Here is an 18,326-nt window from a genome sequence, read left to right as displayed (position 1 = left end):
ACGGTGATCATTCTGACCGATTTGTTGTTAGTGAAATCATTTCCGCTAATCTCTATAAGGTCAGTAAACTTGGGATGGGATCGATTAAGATGATACCAAAAATTTCGAAATGTTGACTAAACATAAATTTAACATTCCAGCAATGTGCAAAAACAAAAGTAACCCCACTAAAATAATATCTTTTCAAAAGACGAACCCGAGGAATAAGTGTACTTTTGTATCAAGAATGGAAAGCGTCCTTTTATACAATCTTGCAAACGTTGCGACCGTCTTAATTAATAAGCCGAAGAATATTTGCAACCGACGTCTGGAGAAAACCAATTGAGACTGACGGCCCTAACATATCGCCTAGACACCCCGCATTAGGGATTTTCTATTCTAGGTATTCCACCATGCACGCTCTATACGTCACACACAGTGTATCACTCAGAGCCCATATGTTGTTTTACTATGTTTTTGACTAGTTTACGGAGGTCTATACAGATGTACCATTATTTGTGTGTGTGGAAAAATAATATTGATTGAAATCTCAATAGAATGCCATAGTTTTTCAATTGATAAGTCATACAGGTGAGAATGCAGGGGTCTATATTTATTGCTACTCTACTTTTAAGTTTATAAAAAAATCATTGCGCTATATACTATATATTATTTTTCACTGATTTTCCATATCTGCTCACTGATTCGAAAAATCTTTATTTTTTGTGTATAAAAAAATACTTATTTTTTTTATTAAATAATATATTATGATCATAAATTGTGTAGAATGTAGATGTAACTATCAATTTTGTTGTCATAAAATCATTAAAAAAAAACTTGGTAAATACGACCAAATTGATATGAAACATTCTCCACAATACTATTTATATCACCTCAGTATTTGTGATTATTTTTGTGACTATTACTGATTGAAAGTGACTTTAAATTTAGGTTTATGAAATGACTCTTCTGTATGTATTCATGCAATAAGTATAATCGTACTTGATTCTCTTTGGGATAATTTGCTCATTAGAGTATTGATGGACCTACAGGAAAACCGTGGACTTGAAGGGAGAGAGCTATGAAGTCATTCTGGAGAAGAGCCCGGGATTCAGTAATCCCAACTGTGTCGCATACCTTTCCCAATCTCTTGGATTGGCCTCCAACCACTACACCAACTTTATGACACTCAGGTATGATCCACATCTCATCGATTATTGCAGTAAAACCCCCTTAATAAGAACACTGTAATTTTAAATTTTCATGAAAAAAAGTCCCTTGAACATTATAAAACCTTTATTTCAAAATGATTTCTGAGTCCTGGCATATAAAAATATTCAATAAATCGTAATAAAGTACACTATTTTATGAGCCAGTCATTGAAAATAGTGAGACTTTTCTTGAAACATCATAAATTACTTATTCTATGAATCGATTTTCGGTCTCGTGGAATTCATATTAACGAGGTTTTACTCCATGTATTTTTGTTAGATTGACCATATTATATGTAGGTACCTAAACTATTGTAATACAGTACTTATAGCCTTGTTAATTCGAAATTTAGATTTTGTTTAGTGTAACATTGTAATAAATCACTGGAAATACAGAAACTGATTTTCGGTAATTCGAAATAAAAATTTTATGGTTGTGGAATTTTAAATTAACGGGGGTTATAATATTGTATTTGAAATGTCTTCCACAATATAATTATTACCACGCTCACTATCGGAAAAATGTCTATTCGAAGAGCACTGCTAAATCAGGCAAAAAAATTAAAATCAAGGACATTATTATTTTATGGGCCTAATAAAGTCTCAGTATTACGTAGATTGATTTGTTGTTCTTTAATATTCAGGGGCAGATTTCCATCGCAAGATTACGCTGACGAACTCCGTCAGGCTCAAGCCAGCAAATGGGCCTTCAGATCTGTGGCCGAAGGAATAGAACATTTCAAAGCCGGAAGACACTCTGAAGCCTTCCAATGCTTGAATAAGGCTCTCAGCATCGATCCCCGCAATGTGGAAGGTCTGGTGGCCAGGGGAGCCCTTTACGCCAACAGCGGCACTTTCAAGAAGGCCATCGAAGACTTCGAGACTTCTCTCAAGCTAAATCCAGGCCACGCCAATGCCAGAAAATACATGGGAGAAACTCTGGTCGCCCTCGGACGCAGCTACGAAGACGAGAACAAAATAACGGAAGCCCAGAAGGCCTATGAAGACTGCCTTGCAGTCATCCCTTTCCATGAGGAAGCCCAAAACTCTTTGGACTTTCTGAAGAGCAAAGGCACCACCTCCAAACCTCTAATCGAGCCCGCCGAACTCTCCCTTCCTCCCGGACTGGCCAACAAATCATATGAGATGAAGGAGACCCTCAAGCAGCTCTTGAACCTTACCGAGAAGAAAGAGAAAAAATCGAAGAAGAAGAAGCGGGGGAAGGGGAAGAAGAAGCATCACAGATCCAGCAGTTCCAGCAGCAGCTCGTCTGAATCTTCCTCTTCCAGTTCCAGTTCAGAGTCCTCATCATCTTCGACTGATTCCAGTGGTATGGACATTTATTTATTAACTTACGGCACCCTGTCACTAGCACTGGGGCATATTTTCCTCAGTCCGATGGAGTAAAATTGAAATGGATTCCGGATAGTCTATCTATACTTATCTCGTTTTCTAAGATACTAACTACTCCATTATTTTATTACTTTTAATTGTCATGAAATGTTACTCATGCAGAATGTTTAATCACCAATTCGCTACATTTGCAGATACCGAAGGCCCCCATCGCAAAAAGAAGCGACGGTCGAGGTCGGGAGCCAAGAAGCAGCGTTCACTCTCTCCGCTAAGCAAGCGCATGGCCATGATGGACCCCTCCCTGGACAAGAGTCACAACTCACAGTTCAATCACCCGTACGGCTGGAGCGGCCAGCAGCCGCAGCCCCCTGTCCTTTTGCAGCATTCCATGGAAGCCCCTCATATGTCCTTTGACACTTCTCAACCCCCACCCCCACATCAGGATCTAGATTACGAAATGAAGGTGAGCAGTGATTTTTAAACTTATTTGTTTCACGTAGCCCTAAAAATAATACAAATTAGTGGGTGACCCCTTTATTTATCACACAGTTTCTTTAAAAAATTCTCAGACGGTTGCGGTATTTAAAAAGACCTTTTGTTTCCTGATTTGGCATAGCGAAAGGTCTTTATATTACTCGAACAGTACGACCACCAAAACATACGAATCTCTCATTGTGACAATGCATTTAATGAAAATTGAAATTTTCAAAACCTCTACTTTTTAATTTCAAAAAAATATCACCTATGTTATATTATGGATATTTTCAGGTTCGCAAATTTTTGGAGATGACTAAAGAAGATTCAGATTACGAAGACAAAGTTCGTAATTTTTTGGTAGAGACAGCTCGCTTCAAACGAGATAGGAAAATGCAAGAACTTGGCTCACAAGAGACTGAAAAGAGCAGCAAGGCCAGAAGGAAGGCCAAAAAGGAATCCAAGTAAGATATACTTACCGATTTTATTATAGGAATCCAGGGATGGTGTTTCAAATACTTCAACTGATTAGCGCAAATGAAATGTGTGTACATGGAAAACTAATTTAACTTATGTTTATTATTTTTAGAAAGAATAAAAAAGAATCCAAGAAGAAGCGTAAAGAGCGTGAACGCGATGAGAAACGCAAAGCTAAAGCCGCGCAGCGTAACAGCACTTCAGCCACCGGAGAATACCTTCGGGATTTCGATCAAAACATGGGAGATAAGAAGTTCAGAGACGCTCTTAGGTTGGTTCCTCTATTATTTTATTCAAATCTTCCCACTGCTGTAAAATATTTTGTCGTAATTTTACATTCATATACATGATCTGTGATTTAAATGCATTCTTAATTAATAATCCTAATTTTTCCATCTAAACTTTATTTCGATTTTATTTCAGCATTCGCCCCGATTTATTGTCGATTAAGAGAAATCCAAATGTTTCAAACTGACGCAGATCAGTAGCTGTGGATATAAAATGATTGTCATCATTTAAAATTCATAAGAGCGATAATTTTGTCACCGATATTGAAGAAGGCATATTGTATAATATCAGAATGAATACCAACTTGTATTGTGAATCATCCTATTAGAAATATGGTATTTTAATTGATCTCTGAACACATTAAGCATTTTTGGTGTTTGTATACATGTGACTGTTTTGTTTGCATGGTGGAATCTGACTTTTGATTAAGTTTTCAATATTATTGGATTACAGGAAAGAGTTGTCCCACAAATCTAATGATGAGCGACGCCGCGCCAAGAGAGACATGAGTCCGGATGGCGGAGACTTTGACAAGAAACATGGAAGTGAAAAAAGGTTATTTTTCTTTTATTCTTAACTTTGTAAATGCAATGCAATGCAACTAAGTAATGCCTTGACGCTGTTTATCAAAATTGTTGAGTTTGAATACATTGTTTCATTCTATTAACATATATATAATGCTAAAGATCCACTCGACCGATTTCCAACAGAATACTGGAGGACCTTCCGGATCTGGAAGAGCTGCAATCAAAATTGACTGCCTACTACGCTAAGGTGGAGAACCTACCCAGCAAGCGCCAAGACAACGGTCGGCAGGGCAATGACTCTTTTCACCACTCGAGGTCGGTCAGCCCTGATGATGCCTCTCACGATAAACCTAAATGGAAAATGCATATGAATGCATCTAAAGACAAGTAAGTAAATACACAATTTTTTTAAATAAAGCCATTGGCAGCCTTAGGCTCGAAAAAGTGGTAGGTCAATTTTGAATATATTATTTTAATTTGCCTTTTCGTTGTATACTTAAAAGACGTATTGCAAATTGGCTTTTATATACATTATAGAAGTGCTAGAAATTGTTATAGGTAGGTACTTACCTTTCAAAAAAAAAAATTCACATCACCAACCCATCGTTTTTTTTTGTAAATTAGGTCCACTTTCTTAACATCTAACTCCTAAAATCTTCGTTTGTAGACGCTTGTTATAGTTAAATGTGTTATTTTTTATTTCGTTTAAAATATAATCCACCGAGTGTCAGTTCAAACAAATAAACCGTCGCCAATGCCACAAAATGTTTAAATCACTAAGAACCAAACTTTATGTGTCTATTTATATAGTAACTGTACCTAGGTAATACTATTTACATACGATTAAAACAATCAAACACATTTTTTAATAAAAACTCCTTAGCTTCGAAGCTACGAAGCGAAAGTGAAGAAAAAGTGTTGACTCAGCAAGTACAACACTGTTGAGAATGACGTTTTATATGTTTCATTTGACACATTGAAAATGTATCTCTATCTCATTCTCAGACATTGCCCAAAATAGCCTAATGCTGCAACAAACAATATGAAAATAAAAATTGCTAACTTTGTGCTTTCTCTCCGTCAAAGAAATATGTTATCACGGCATTTTCTGAAATGACCGAGTACAGCGATCGAGTGTGTGTGTGTGTATGATAATTACACACACATGTGCATATACATTAGCGTGCGTCTCACGTTAGCCGATAATATTTACTAGCTGAGCCAGCTGGCTCTCGCCAGTCTGCCTCACTAGTAATCAACAGTTTAACTTGACGTTTGATACGTGCCAACCGTAATTAACGAGTGTTCAAATGCCTTTGATATCTCAGCAGCCCGTCAGCTTTTAATATTTGCCTGTTTAATTTTAGAGTAAAGAAGAAAGATAATTCAACAAAGCCGGCTTATAAATCTGATACGAAGGCTTACGCTTTTGATGAAAGTTCCGATGAATCAGCGAGGGAAAGCAAATTGAAGAAACCCATCATGTCTCCCGATGACAAAAACATAAGCGTGAGACGCGCCATGGCTCTGAAGGAACCTGTGCCCACCAAATACAATGCAGAACCTGATCCTCCAGGAACAGAAGAGGTGATTCATTTTTATTACATAAAGTCTTTGGTTGAGTTGCTGTTTGAAGGCTTATTTATCTGATATCTTTTCTTAAAAAACATTAATAGACATGTAAAATTTTGTGCGGATTTCACAAGATCCACTCGATCGGTCAACAGATTCGGCCCAAGCAGACTGTGGTGTTGGACAAGTTCGGATCGTTCCGTTTGGCCAAGGAGGGAGAGGGGCCAGACGGTACCATCACCGCCCCGCTGACCCTCGGCCAGGCCCTGAGGGCGCGGCCACCTGAGCCAAGAAGAAGACCTCGGTCGCCGCCCCCTCAACGCAGCCCCTCCCGAGACAGCTCGCAGGATCGCGACAAGGGACAGACATCACCCACCCGCAAGAGATCTTCCCGCAGCCGCTCCCGGCCCCGCAAATACCGGTCACGTTCCTCAGCCAGTGCTTCCTCTTCTTCGGGAGGATCTCGCCGGAGGATGAGGCGGAGCCGCTCGGCCGGAAGCCGTTCACCTGCCTCACACTCTGAGGGCAGTCGCTCGGGCGGTAGTCGCAGCCGCTCCAGATCACGATCGCGCTCCCGCTCCCAGTCCAGAGACCGGTCGGTACCTACTTTATCAAAACTATTTTCAATTGTTTTGTAAATCTGTCACTGAGTTTTTACTATTAAATAATATATTCCAAAATTGGAACAAGTGCACGTTCTTAGCTTCACTGCATGTAAAAAAAAAATAATGAAATCGTTCATCATTTCTGTCTTAATTTCAAGACAAATAGTATTATTCGAGGATTTTGTTTATCGATGCTTATTAAGATGATGCATGTTAATTCTTCATATTACAACTACTTCACAAACCACCATATATAGTTAGTTACACAGATTTCTGCTATGCTATTATAAACTTACGTATGATGGAAGAGACATAATATACATTTTTGAAACAGATTCCGCCGGATGAACCGGCGTGGAAACTGGCGAGGCGGACGCGGCTATGAGAGAGGAACATACTATAAACCAAGATTCCAAACATACAATCAGAGGGGTGGAAGAGGACAGAGAGGCGGGCAGGACTTCAGAAGAGACGATCGCCGATTCGACTGGAGAGACAGAGGCGGAAGGAGGCCTTTCAGGTCGCGCCAGAGAGGAAACAATAGAGGACGACCTTTCAGGTAACAGCCCTTCAATCACCACCTTTGTTTTCTAACGTATGTATTACTTGTATGCAGTAAAGCATTACCTATACTGTAAATTTAAAATCATTATCAAGTTATTGATTTCATCTTTAACGAATTTAAATGATTGTAATTATTTATATCACATGGATACATTATGTTTAATGTTGTTCATAACAGGGGAGGTTACCGAGACTTCCGAGATCGGCGAAATATGAGATTCTCCAGATCACGCAGCCCTGACGTGAGAAGACGTAGCAGAAGCTTCTCGCCTGAAGAAAATGCTCGCAGACATCAGGACAAAGACAGGTACACACCGTCACCATCTTATCTTCATTATGTTTATTTCTGCAAGAAAAACCAAGCCAGTTTGACTATTTTGCCAACTACAGTAGGAAAAGGAAATCATTTTTCCACTAAAATGATAAGGTGAGATGTAAGTTAACCTTCCCCACAGAAATTGGATCGAAAAATATGCGAATGCAAAATGTCAGTTGAAAATTTTAGAGAGAAAAAATTAATCGAAGTATTTCAATTCCATTTCATAAATAAATGCATTTTTTCTGTATCAATTTGGAGTAAGAGATTCATTGATAGCTATATTTGTCGGAATTGCTTATAAAAAAAAGAAATGTTTTGAGCAGGTATTCTGATCGCGAAGGCCACCGCAGCGAGGGGGAATATGAAGAAGAGACCCGCTACGTCGACAGGAAGGAGTACGATGGCAAGTGGGCGGACAACGGGGAGCACGGGGCCTTGGCTTCCACTCCGGCTGCGGATGTCGACAAAAATCAACCAACCTCTCCCTCCAAGGCAGAATAATTCCACTGACAATTTGCATTGGTAAACTTTGTCACCTCAGTGACCCCTAACTCAAATGTACTTCTCGTAATTGTAGGATGTTTATATTATTATGCATACTGAAATGTATAGTTTTGTTTTGTTTTTGCCTGAATAAAAATCTTTGTGTTCACATTACCTGTTATGCTGCAGACTGTATTATATTAAATCTAATTAATTAGGTTTAGTGATCATGTCCACTTTATTATTCAATAATATTTTATAATCACATCACTGACTTGAAATTTGTTAATGTTGAGAAGAAAAACACAAGCATTGATCAAAATCATCGTAATTTTAGCATATTTTATAATACTTGAACAACTGTCAATGTCTTCAAAAATTAAACAAATTGCTTGTGTCTTTATTTCATTTGTGATGGACAGTATTTACCAAACTGCTATGTTTGTATGATCTGAAGAGGTATACGGTTGAACTATTTTTTCTTACTTATATTTTACTCAATGATTCTCGCAGTGTTCCCATCCATACTATAATTATGTTATTTACACCATGCTTTTTTAGTTTGCACATTTTGTATATATGCCAAAAATACTACAATTTAGAAAATCAGAAAAGTAATATCTATAATATATTGTGTCATCATTGACATTGAGATGAGAGAAAAATTCCTCATCCAAATCTGTAATGAAAATTTTCAACTATGTGCCCAGAACACAAAATTATCACATCGTCTTTACTAATATAATTTGTAAGTTTGGGTAACACTTGGACTGTAGAATATGGAAAGGAAGTGTGTCAAAAATACCTTTAGCAGAATTCAAAATATATACATTGTTTTTCTTGCATAACTTCACATTGGTTTTAGTGTTTGTATATTATTATGTACCTAGTAATAAGTCATTAACAGGGCAGCATTAAAGAAAACACAATTTGTAACCAAAAATTATATATTTAAATGCACTTACATATTTGAAACTGCTATCCTTTATTACAAATAATAGAATTCTAGTTAACAATATAAATACACGTTTTAATGGTACACATCGTTTCATTCACCATTTCACCATCCCCTAAAAACATATTCAAAAACTAATAATGTCTTTTGACTTCTATTAATCGATAAGTAATAAAACTTATCATCAGTCTTTCTTGATGCGTTTGTCTGAGTTCCAATACCAGAGCAACTGACCAACGATGAATGTGTTGGCTAAACTTGCGATGCAGTATGTCATCACCATGATGGGGTCACCCGTCTCTTGCACCGATGTAAATATCCTCGCTGTGGCTCCGAAGCATAACATGAAGCAGGTGATGGCTGACAGTTGGCCGGTGCTTTGATTCTTGTAGTTTGTATAACCTTGCATCATCTGTAAAACAAGATCAGGTTTCATGTTGTACATTCATTATAACTTGGTTGATCCTAAAAGGATCATATGATCCACCACAGGATGGAGGTTTGTATTAACAGATATTGTTTTTTTGCTTTTATGAGAAAATCGATGTTAGCCCAAAAAAAGGGAATAGAGTGATAAGCCTACAGTGATAATATTACGGAATATATCACCCCTGCAACTAAGCAGTCACAAATACAAAACTTCATAGTTTTAGTTACGTTGAAAATTTATTGAATGATATAGAAACGCATATCAAATTGGACTGCGGTGATTGCAGTAGTGTGGGTAGAAAACTACTTTCGCTGCCAAATTGACCTAAAATGGTAGGTTTAAAAAAAAAAATATAATTAAACATACATATTGAGTTTTCGCCACTGGTGTCAATTTAATGAGAGTTTATTGGATGCATTATTTATTTAGTTACCTTTCCAGCAATAACGACAGGTATATTGCAGGCTTGAAGGACCCATAGCATAGAGATCGGTGTCAGGCCGCTCATCAAAAGTGACAACATGGAGACGTAGGTAAGGACAAATAGTCCAGCATTACTCTTACTTCCACCAAAGAATAAAACAAGGGCGGCCACAGCTGCCGTTTGAATACCTAAGAAAATTCCATCTCCCCAAGCACTGAAATGAGAAATTCCACACGAGAGATTATATTTCACTTTTTAGTGCCACTTACCTTAAACACAGAAGAACCAAATATGAGTAGCTCAACAATTTTAAAAAATTGAAGAGCCATGGATGTATTTTTATGAGGGTGGGATAAATTTTTAATGTGTATAACTTGAAATCCTTTTTATTATCATAATATTATGGTCACAATATTGAAGCTAGATTAATAAAAAAAAAATGATTATTTTCAATTTTTGTGCTTGAAAAACAACTTTTTCATTGAATAATTGTTTTAACTCTTTTACTCCCAGCTGATTTAGCCTAGCATATGCGAAAACTCCCAAGCGTTTTTTGACAAAAAATCGTCGATTTAGTTTTTTTTAAATAACTAATTCTACACATGTTTTAAAAATTTGAAACTTTTTTTGTGTGTTCTCAATGGTGTATATAGCAATAATAATATGTTATAATATTGATAGTTTACATCAATAAAACAAAAGAAAAAAATAATGTATCAATATTTATTTAGAAATGAACGGATAAAACTATGTTTGAACAACAAAACAAGTGTGACAACATTTTTTTATTTATAATTGATTTATCAAATTTTATAATATAATCTATCCTTATGTAGTAACAGAAAAAAAAATTAACAAATTATTATTTATCTATGAAATAGAATTTTTATAAAGTAATCAAAAAAAATCATATAGTGTCCAAGGTATTCAAGAATATTATTCAATTCACGAAATCGCAAGAGAATTCGATACAGTATCGACGACTAACTGATATGGAATGAAGTAATTTCAAAAAATAAGTCTCAAAGCACTAAATCATTTATAATAATATTTATATTCATGTATTTTTTCACCATCTTACCAAAAGTACAGTGGCATCCATTGTTAGTTCAAAAATTACAAACTTCATTTTGTAATGTGATATATGAATCATAAAACAACTAAAAGAAATATCAGAATTTAAAATGTGTCATAAAAATAATGTTTTATTATTTTTATGACCCTCTTCGGTATCAAGTTCGACAGCAGAGCAATTATGACTTGTGAGTTAATAGGGTGTGACATAATTATAAATAAAGCCGACACTAAAATAAATGTAACTCACACTCAACACACAGTGAATATAATGATTCGTCTACACGAGACGAAATATGACGGGAAAAAATTTGGAATAAATCGTAAATTTGGTTCCAAACTTTCGGCCGATAGATCGGCCCAGATGGAGTTTTCGCATAGGTATGGTGGGCCGAAATATCGGCCCCGTGGGAGTAAAAGGGTTAATTCGTATTGATGAAATAAAATGTCAAGTTGTGGGGGGAGTACATAAAAAATGTACCTATATATTACCATTTCATAATCTTGAATAATTTCATTGAAACTTATACGTACTTCGTTAACAGAGATATTACGGCATTATGTTTAATTCAAGTGTACACATGTTATGCAAATAATGTCAGAAAAACGCTAGTAATTAAACAAGATAGAAGATTACGTTACGGTATATCAAACGTATATTCTTATATAAAGGTGTTTTTTTAAGCCCGATAGAAATAACAAACAATTTTTTTTTTATTCGAAAGATACAACTTTCTCTAAAATTTGAAAATGATTTCAGGAATAATATGCCGGCCATATTACGGCAACTACGACTGTTTTTGACGAAATGTATCCTGAACCAGGGACGGCTCTAGTAAAGGAGCAAAGTGTGCAGTGCACTCCCGTCATAGATTAAATAAAAATATATAGGTAATATAAAACCCCCATGTATTCAGAAAAATGCGATATCGAAAACTTATGCGAAATCACTCATTTTAAATTCCGCGCGTTTTCGAACAATGGTGACGCAAGCGTTTCAACACTTCGCCTCAGCCACCCATACACACAAATGTCGAAAAAACAATGTCGATGAGACGCGACCAATACACACGTAATAATTCCATCGATGCAGGAGCATTATTCGAAGTGTTCCTTGAATTTACGCACATTTTTCACGCATACATTTATAGCGGACAACCACAGCGACAAAAGAAATGAAGCTTGTAGAATCAAAATCACCAAAGTTCTATAAGACTACATGAGTCTTCGTTGGAAACGATGTTTTTCATATTCTTTTCATTTCAAGTACAGTGCACCGGCCGAAAGCACACACACATAAGCTAGTCATTTGGACTTTATACACAAACCTCACAAACCAATATGAATATTCCTACATATAACTCAGGCGACGCGTCGAGGTACAGTTGGAAGCCTAATTATTATAATGAAATGACGAACTTCATGTCGATGCATATTGTGTCAAAAATATAATCATATTCACGACTGTTAGTTTGGTTGATATAGTCTATGGGTTGATCGTTCGACAGTTGGGTTTATAATATAGATTTAATAGTATTTACAATGAGTACCGTGTATTCAGTTGCATATACCTATTAAGGACAATCGTCACGATTTTTCCAAACGAATTGATATTAAAGTGGCAGGCCGTCCTTTGCCATGTATAAATTTAATTCAAAAGTGTACAGTGAAATCGAAGATTGTTAATCGGAAATTTAATGTGCAAATGTACTCAAAAACACAATGGCTTTGCGGATGTAATATTCTTAATACCCTATTTTGTTTTCCGTGTCTGTTGTTCGGCGGAGATGTTAACTGGACGGTCCATGGGATTCAAGACTTGGTCCACCTGTCAGTAAAAATCAAAAAACACAGTGGTTCAGAAAAACATATTTTAAATGAAATGCAACTTGCAGTCTTGGGAGAAATAGATATACGTTCACAATTGGATGCAGGGTACCGTTTATCTGTGAAACAATTTAACGAACGTGTTAACAAAAATCGTTATATTTTATCCAGATTGATTGACTGTGTGAAGTTCTGTGGTGCATTTGAATTAGCTCTTAGAGGACATGATGAATCTGCAGATTCAAATAATCCAGGTGTTTACCGAGGGCTTATTGACTTTGTCTCGGAAATTGACATAGCCATGAAACAGCATTTGGAGAGCAATAGTGTTTTTAAGGGTACGTCAAAAACGATTCAAAATGACATTTTAGATTCGATTCTAGAGGTGTGCCGTAACGAAATTAAAAATGAAATATCACAAAGCAAGTTTGTAGCTATACAAGCAGATGAAACAACGGACATATCTACTACAGAACAACTTGTTTTGGTCATAAGGTATGAACTACGCGGACAGATACATGAACGATTCTGGAAATTTATGACGCCGAAAAACCACACTGCGGCAGGTATTGCATCTGAAATTTTGAAAGAACTAGAAGTTCTCGACATTAAACAAGCACAACTAATTGGCCAGAGTTATGACGGCGCATCCGTGATGAGTGGCCGATTAGGTGGTGTACAGGCTTTGATAAAAGCTTCGTATCCACACGCACACTTCATACATTGTTATGCACACCAATTGAATTTGATAATGGAAAGAAGTGTTTCAGCTAACACCATAGTCCGAAACTTTTTTGCTAATTTACGAGCGTTTCCAATTTTTTTTTCGAGGTCTGCGAAGCGAACTGATATCTTGAAAGAAATAGTTCATAGAAAAATACCAGCAGCACCAACAACGAGGTGGAATTTCAATATAAGAACAGTTACTGTTGTGCATACTTATCGCGATCAGTTAAAAGAGTGCATGGAACACATTTTAGAATCTGAAAATTTAGACGCCGATACCATTAATCAAGCTGGAATGTTGTTACGGTATTTAAACGAAGACAATTTTAACTATTGGTTAGATTTCTTTGCCAAAATTATGCCAAACTGTGATATACTTTTTAAACAACTTCAATCGAGGTCAAAGGACGTGTTGGAGATAAATATGGACATTGAACACTTTACGCGTGCTATACAATGTATTCGTCAAAATAATCATATGTCACAAATTCAACCATCGAAAAAACGTCGTCCCAATGATTTACCTCATTCTGTAATATGCAATGAAGTATGCGACATTATAGTGAACCAAGCGAAAGATCGTTTCGAATATAAAGGTCATTTAGTAATAGCCAAATTGTTTTTTAGTGAAAAGTTCCGGGATTATCATACAAATTTTCCAACTACAGATTTTAATACGGTAACCACATTATACGACATTATTGACAAATTTAAACTTAAAAATGAACTAATAGTCTTATACAGTAGAGAAGATTTCTACGTTACTGATGGAGCATTGTCGATACTTCAACTTTTCACTAATAATAATTTACTGGAAGTATTTAGTGAAAGTGTTACCCTATTAAAAATAATTTGTACAATTCCGATGACTTCAGTGGAAAGTGAGCGTTGTTTCTCAACTTTAAAGAGGGTTAAGTCATTTTTGAGAAATACCATGTCTCAAGGCAGGCTAAATGCTCTTGCGATGCTTAGTATAGAAAAACAATTGATATCGTCAATACCAGACTTTAATATTCGTGTTATTGACGTGTTTTCAAAATCCAAGGATCGGAGGATGGACTTCTTGCATAAATAGGTGAGTCTTTTTTGCACTCCCTCATATTCTTGTCACCGGCCGCCACTGTCCTGAACATCTAATTATCGGCCACTTTTTCGCTGCTAGCCGAATAACAAGAACAATGTTGGCTTCAAATAAGCAAAAAAACGCCATTTACTTGCATCATGATATTCTTATTTTCCTACCATTTTCCTTATGGAATACCCAATATGTTATTATTTAAAATTATTTGTTATCAAGAATAATTATTATTCTACAAATAACAGATAAAGATTACTCATTGCAAAACGACCTTCTTCTAGATACTAAATAACTGACTTTGAATTAAGTTAGCGATGCATAATGAAACAGGATTGGTGTTTGTATGAAAAATATATTATGTAGGTTTACAAAAAAATATAAGGAATTGAAGTGTCCAGAAGGCCAATTCTTGAATGAAGCAGTATTGCCGGTTGCACAACCTAAGCGCAAACCTACTACAACGAAGTATATTAAATGTCAACCGGTGGTGTCGGGTACAGTATGCAATTTAGTATACACGCTTTGCCGGTAGAGGCGCTAGTAACTATCCGTTTGACTTTGACATATTATTAAACGTCAAAAATTTGTACGTAGTGAGCAGGCTGTTATTCTATTTTTTCTATTACCGCTGAAAGTATTATTTTGAGTTTAAATTCTCACTTAAATATTTATTGTGATTTTGTAATACAGAAACACACATGTTTGTTTGCAAAATACAACGGAAATTCCGTGTTGTAATATTGTTATATTGTAGACGTAACTAGCCTGTTTAAAGATTAATTGGCTACGTACTTCAACAATGAATGATTTAATCATGCAACGTTAACAGTAAGTACTGATTAAATATGAAGTCATTACCAAAATGGATAAAAATGTTATTTAATTTCTATGACATTCACAAACGATCCGTTTTGGCATGTTTACTTTCTATCTTACTCTAACGCATGGACATGAGGTGTAAGCATGCTGAATGCTTTCTCACTCGCACGTATTGATGTCGTTCGAAGCTCTACACACTCAATATCTCCTATAAAACTAAAAATTTTACATGCTTCAGTTAAGCGGTGTTTTTTACTGCTTCGTTCGTGAATTGCCCTTCAGGACTCTCTTTATGCAACTACATACAATAAAATGCATACTGGCTCCTACAAATGTTACATCTATATATCATGAAAAGATGTAGAATAACATAATATACACTGGCGTGTATACCACATGCTTTGATATGGGCAGAATACACTAACAGAACATAGAACATACAATGCCATTGCACCCTCTACAGTTTACGCCAGGGTTGGCGAACCTTTTACGTACGCATGCCAAAATTTCCCAATTATTTTGCAACTGTCTGCCGTGCCGAGCAAGTTATAACGAAAAAATAGTTTTTTTAAAAATATGACGGTTCTAGATACCACTCGCATAACATAGCACAAATATTATAGCTTTATCACTTTTTTCAATTACGCCATACATTTTGGTCCAGCAATTTTGAAACTGTCTGCCAGAATTACTACTACTAGCTTCACCAAGTTTTTGTTTCTTATTTGGTAGTCATTTTTTGTAGGTAGAAATGAAATTGTTTGTTAATGTATTAATTGGTTTGGTTCTGTACGCACAAATTGACACCATAATCTCTCTGATCATATGAGGCATTCTCTCGCTACAGTCGTCTCAATCATTGTAAATCGATCAAAATTAGAGATTCACGGCGCGGCATTCCTGATGAGGTTAGTGCGATAATATTATATGTGACACATAAAGTTTAAAGACTGACCTATGCAATTATATATTTACATTTGCCTGCTATTTTTTATTCAATGCGATCTGTCATTTATTATTATCATAGGTATTTTTTTTCTCTGCAAAATCGTCTCGCGTGCCATAGGGCCTACACAATGGCAAATGCACTCAATTGGCTAGCATAGCCTAACATAAAGGCAACCATTATGTCACTAAGAGCAACACCAATATATAGAAAAAAACGAGTGACTTTTATTTAATTGATAAACCAATAGTTCAAAATTGATAGGATTGCAAAGCCTATTAAACCCAACTATTATTTCATTTACTTTTAAAAAGAAATGAGTAGATAGTAATGGATATACCTATTAGCAGCTTAATTTATTCTGCTTTGAGTACATACTTTACATAAGGTATTAAATTTAAATTTCACCAGTTTTTGAGAACATCTTTTGCATGCATAATTTAAAATTCAAATAAAAGACTTGTGACCCCAAAAGCCTGACATTGAAAATATTACTGTGCTCAATAAACTAAACCAGTGATACACAATCTTCATGCTGGGCTCAGAGCTGGGACAACTGTCCTTCAGGAATGAATGGTAGTTAACGTGAAGCCTTTACTGAGCCGTTTTTAAAGAGGCACCTAGCGGAAAACTACGAAGCTTGCAATTTGTTAACTATCTGTTATTAAATAACAAATATGTATGTGAAAACATTAAAAAGGAAAATATTTTTTATTTTAAGTCAAAGATAAACTTACAATTGTAAAAAATGTGAATTTGTTGAATCGGACCGCATGATATTATTACATATATTTTATGGTCATATTTATCATTAAAATTTAGTTTACTAAGTTTTCTAAGCATCGCCTAAGAGATATTTGACTAATTCATAGTTTTAATATTTTTTATATCTATTTAAAAAAAAACATCGATTTTTATAAAAAATATAAATGTGTATAACTTGAAATCCTTTTTATTTATATTTATATATAGTTGAGCAAGTGGCTGACATCCATTTCTCGTAAAAATAAAAAAACAAACTTCCACTGTGTGGAGGCCCATATTATGATCCTATTAGGTCGGACATGGTCGAAAGAAAGAAGAAGAAAAAAGAAATATGTAATAATTAGGTAACATTTAAATAATGCACGAGAGATGTTTGTAGTTCAGTTAGACAAAATGAATTTCCTTCCACTGTTTCATTGCCGGAGCCTCGAAATGTTTTGCACTCCGCACATCAGACATCTGGCTGCATTTCTTTCCTTATATGGGAAGGCGTCGTCTTGCATTGGTTCCCAGTCTTAAAAACCCCTTAATTAATTCGAAACTGGGATCGGCAACCTTAATTCCAAATCTTGAGAACCTTAAACCAAAACCCTTTAAAAATTCCAGGTATCATTGTTTCTTTTCATTGTTGTTTCTCATTTTTTCGTAACCGTTATTTACCTATTATAATTAATAATTCGTAATCAAGGATTCCAATCCCAGTTCGGATTCTAAGATAAATAGGGGTTCCATGGTTCAGGTTCCATTTCAAGTTCTGTTATGGACCTCCTCAGCCACTGCTATGACAATTATTAGTTGTTCAGGTCATTTCATTCGACCTTGGGTTGGATCAAAATGCACAAATATATTCCTATTGACAATATTATAAAATGTGTAGCAGAGTATGAGAAAAATATGAAACTGGAACAGGTACAAACCTGAAAGGAAATCCTTTCACAAAACTGTATGAAACTGTTGCAGACATAGCAAACAACTCCAAGAATACTGCAATCAAGTTGATTCCTTGTCCACTTTTGTTTTTCATTATTTTCACAATTTGGGGGACCTTCACCATCACGGACCCCAATATAATCGATAATCCGAGACATTTGCTAATGGTAGACTTCAGACAAACCACTAGAACGATAAATACACAAAATTAGGAATTTACTTTGACACAACAGCTTTTATGCAATAATTTATATCAAAACATTAATAAAAATACGAAATCAATTTTCACCCTAACCTACCATCCATTAAATTAAATTTAACAAAATATTCATCGTAGCAGTTATCTGTTAATATTAACAGAGATAACGTTTTAAACAGTTCTGCCATTTTTGTAATACGGCAAAACCTTAACACCCGATAAATAACAAGTTCAACCGAAACTAGCAAGTCGCAAAGCCGACCAACTCAAACCAACCCAACACAGAGGTAGTTTAAAAGTG

General features: G+C 35.6%; 2 protein-coding genes across 5 annotated transcripts in view; one reads left to right on the top strand and one right to left on the bottom strand.

Moving 5' to 3' along the window:
• The window catches only part of LOC147066444 (uncharacterized), a 19,365-nt gene extending 10,474 nt beyond the window's left edge, over window positions 1-8,891 (top strand). Inside the window, exons 1-13 of one of the 4 annotated variants that reach the window (XM_085955630.1) lie at window positions 141-570; window positions 1,032-1,172; window positions 1,835-2,520; window positions 2,738-3,006; window positions 3,312-3,481; window positions 3,607-3,765; window positions 4,236-4,337; window positions 4,493-4,696; window positions 5,677-5,896; window positions 6,037-6,476; window positions 6,821-7,045; window positions 7,229-7,357; window positions 7,693-8,891. In XM_085955630.1, coding sequence (XP_085811756.1) covers window positions 1,162-1,172; window positions 1,835-2,520; window positions 2,738-3,006; window positions 3,312-3,481; window positions 3,607-3,765; window positions 4,236-4,337; window positions 4,493-4,696; window positions 5,677-5,896; window positions 6,037-6,476; window positions 6,821-7,045; window positions 7,229-7,357; window positions 7,693-7,870 — 2,793 coding nt within the window. In that variant the 5' untranslated portion in view covers window positions 141-570; window positions 1,032-1,161 and the 3' untranslated portion in view covers window positions 7,871-8,891. Of the gene's footprint in view, window positions 1-140; window positions 571-1,031; window positions 1,173-1,834; window positions 2,521-2,737; window positions 3,007-3,311; window positions 3,482-3,606; window positions 3,766-4,235; window positions 4,338-4,492; window positions 4,697-5,676; window positions 5,897-6,015; window positions 6,477-6,820; window positions 7,046-7,228; window positions 7,358-7,692 lie in introns of those variants that run through there. The other 3 variants (XM_085955629.1, XM_085955628.1, XM_085955627.1) reach the window with 3 other exon arrangements.
• Window positions 8,784-18,326, bottom strand: LOC147066443 (mannose-P-dolichol utilization defect 1 protein homolog). Its single transcript, XM_085955631.1, has 4 exons — window positions 18,126-18,326; window positions 17,814-18,012; window positions 9,671-9,875; window positions 8,784-9,219 (listed from the first exon to the last, which is right to left on the bottom strand). The coding sequence occupies exons 1-4, from the start codon at window positions 18,211-18,213 to the stop codon at window positions 8,992-8,994; spliced, it is 720 nt and encodes a 239-aa protein (XP_085811757.1). The 5' UTR covers window positions 18,214-18,326; the 3' UTR covers window positions 8,784-8,991.

Source organism: Rhyacophila brunnea, unplaced genomic scaffold, assembly GCF_057557595.1.
Source record: "Rhyacophila brunnea isolate RB1 unplaced genomic scaffold, BYU_Rbru_1.0 scaffold_5, whole genome shotgun sequence".
Taxonomy (NCBI): Eukaryota; Metazoa; Arthropoda; class Insecta; order Trichoptera; family Rhyacophilidae; genus Rhyacophila; species Rhyacophila brunnea.
The sequence above is the reverse complement of the archived record's forward strand: the minus strand, read 5'-3'. Positions and strand labels throughout refer to the sequence as shown.

Coding starts and splice junctions, on each gene's coding strand:
- LOC147066443 (XM_085955631.1), bottom strand. CDS start 18,213: ATGGCAGAACTGTTTAAAACGTTATCTCTGTTAATATTAACAGATAAC. Junction 9,876..17,813: donor GTGAAAGGATTTCCTTTCAG/GTTTGTACCTGT, acceptor TTCTCATTTCAG/TGCTTGGGGAGATGGAATTT. Junction 9,220..9,670: donor CTGTCGTTATTGCTGGAAAG/GTAACTAAATAA, acceptor CTTGTTTTACAG/ATGATGCAAGGTTATACAAA.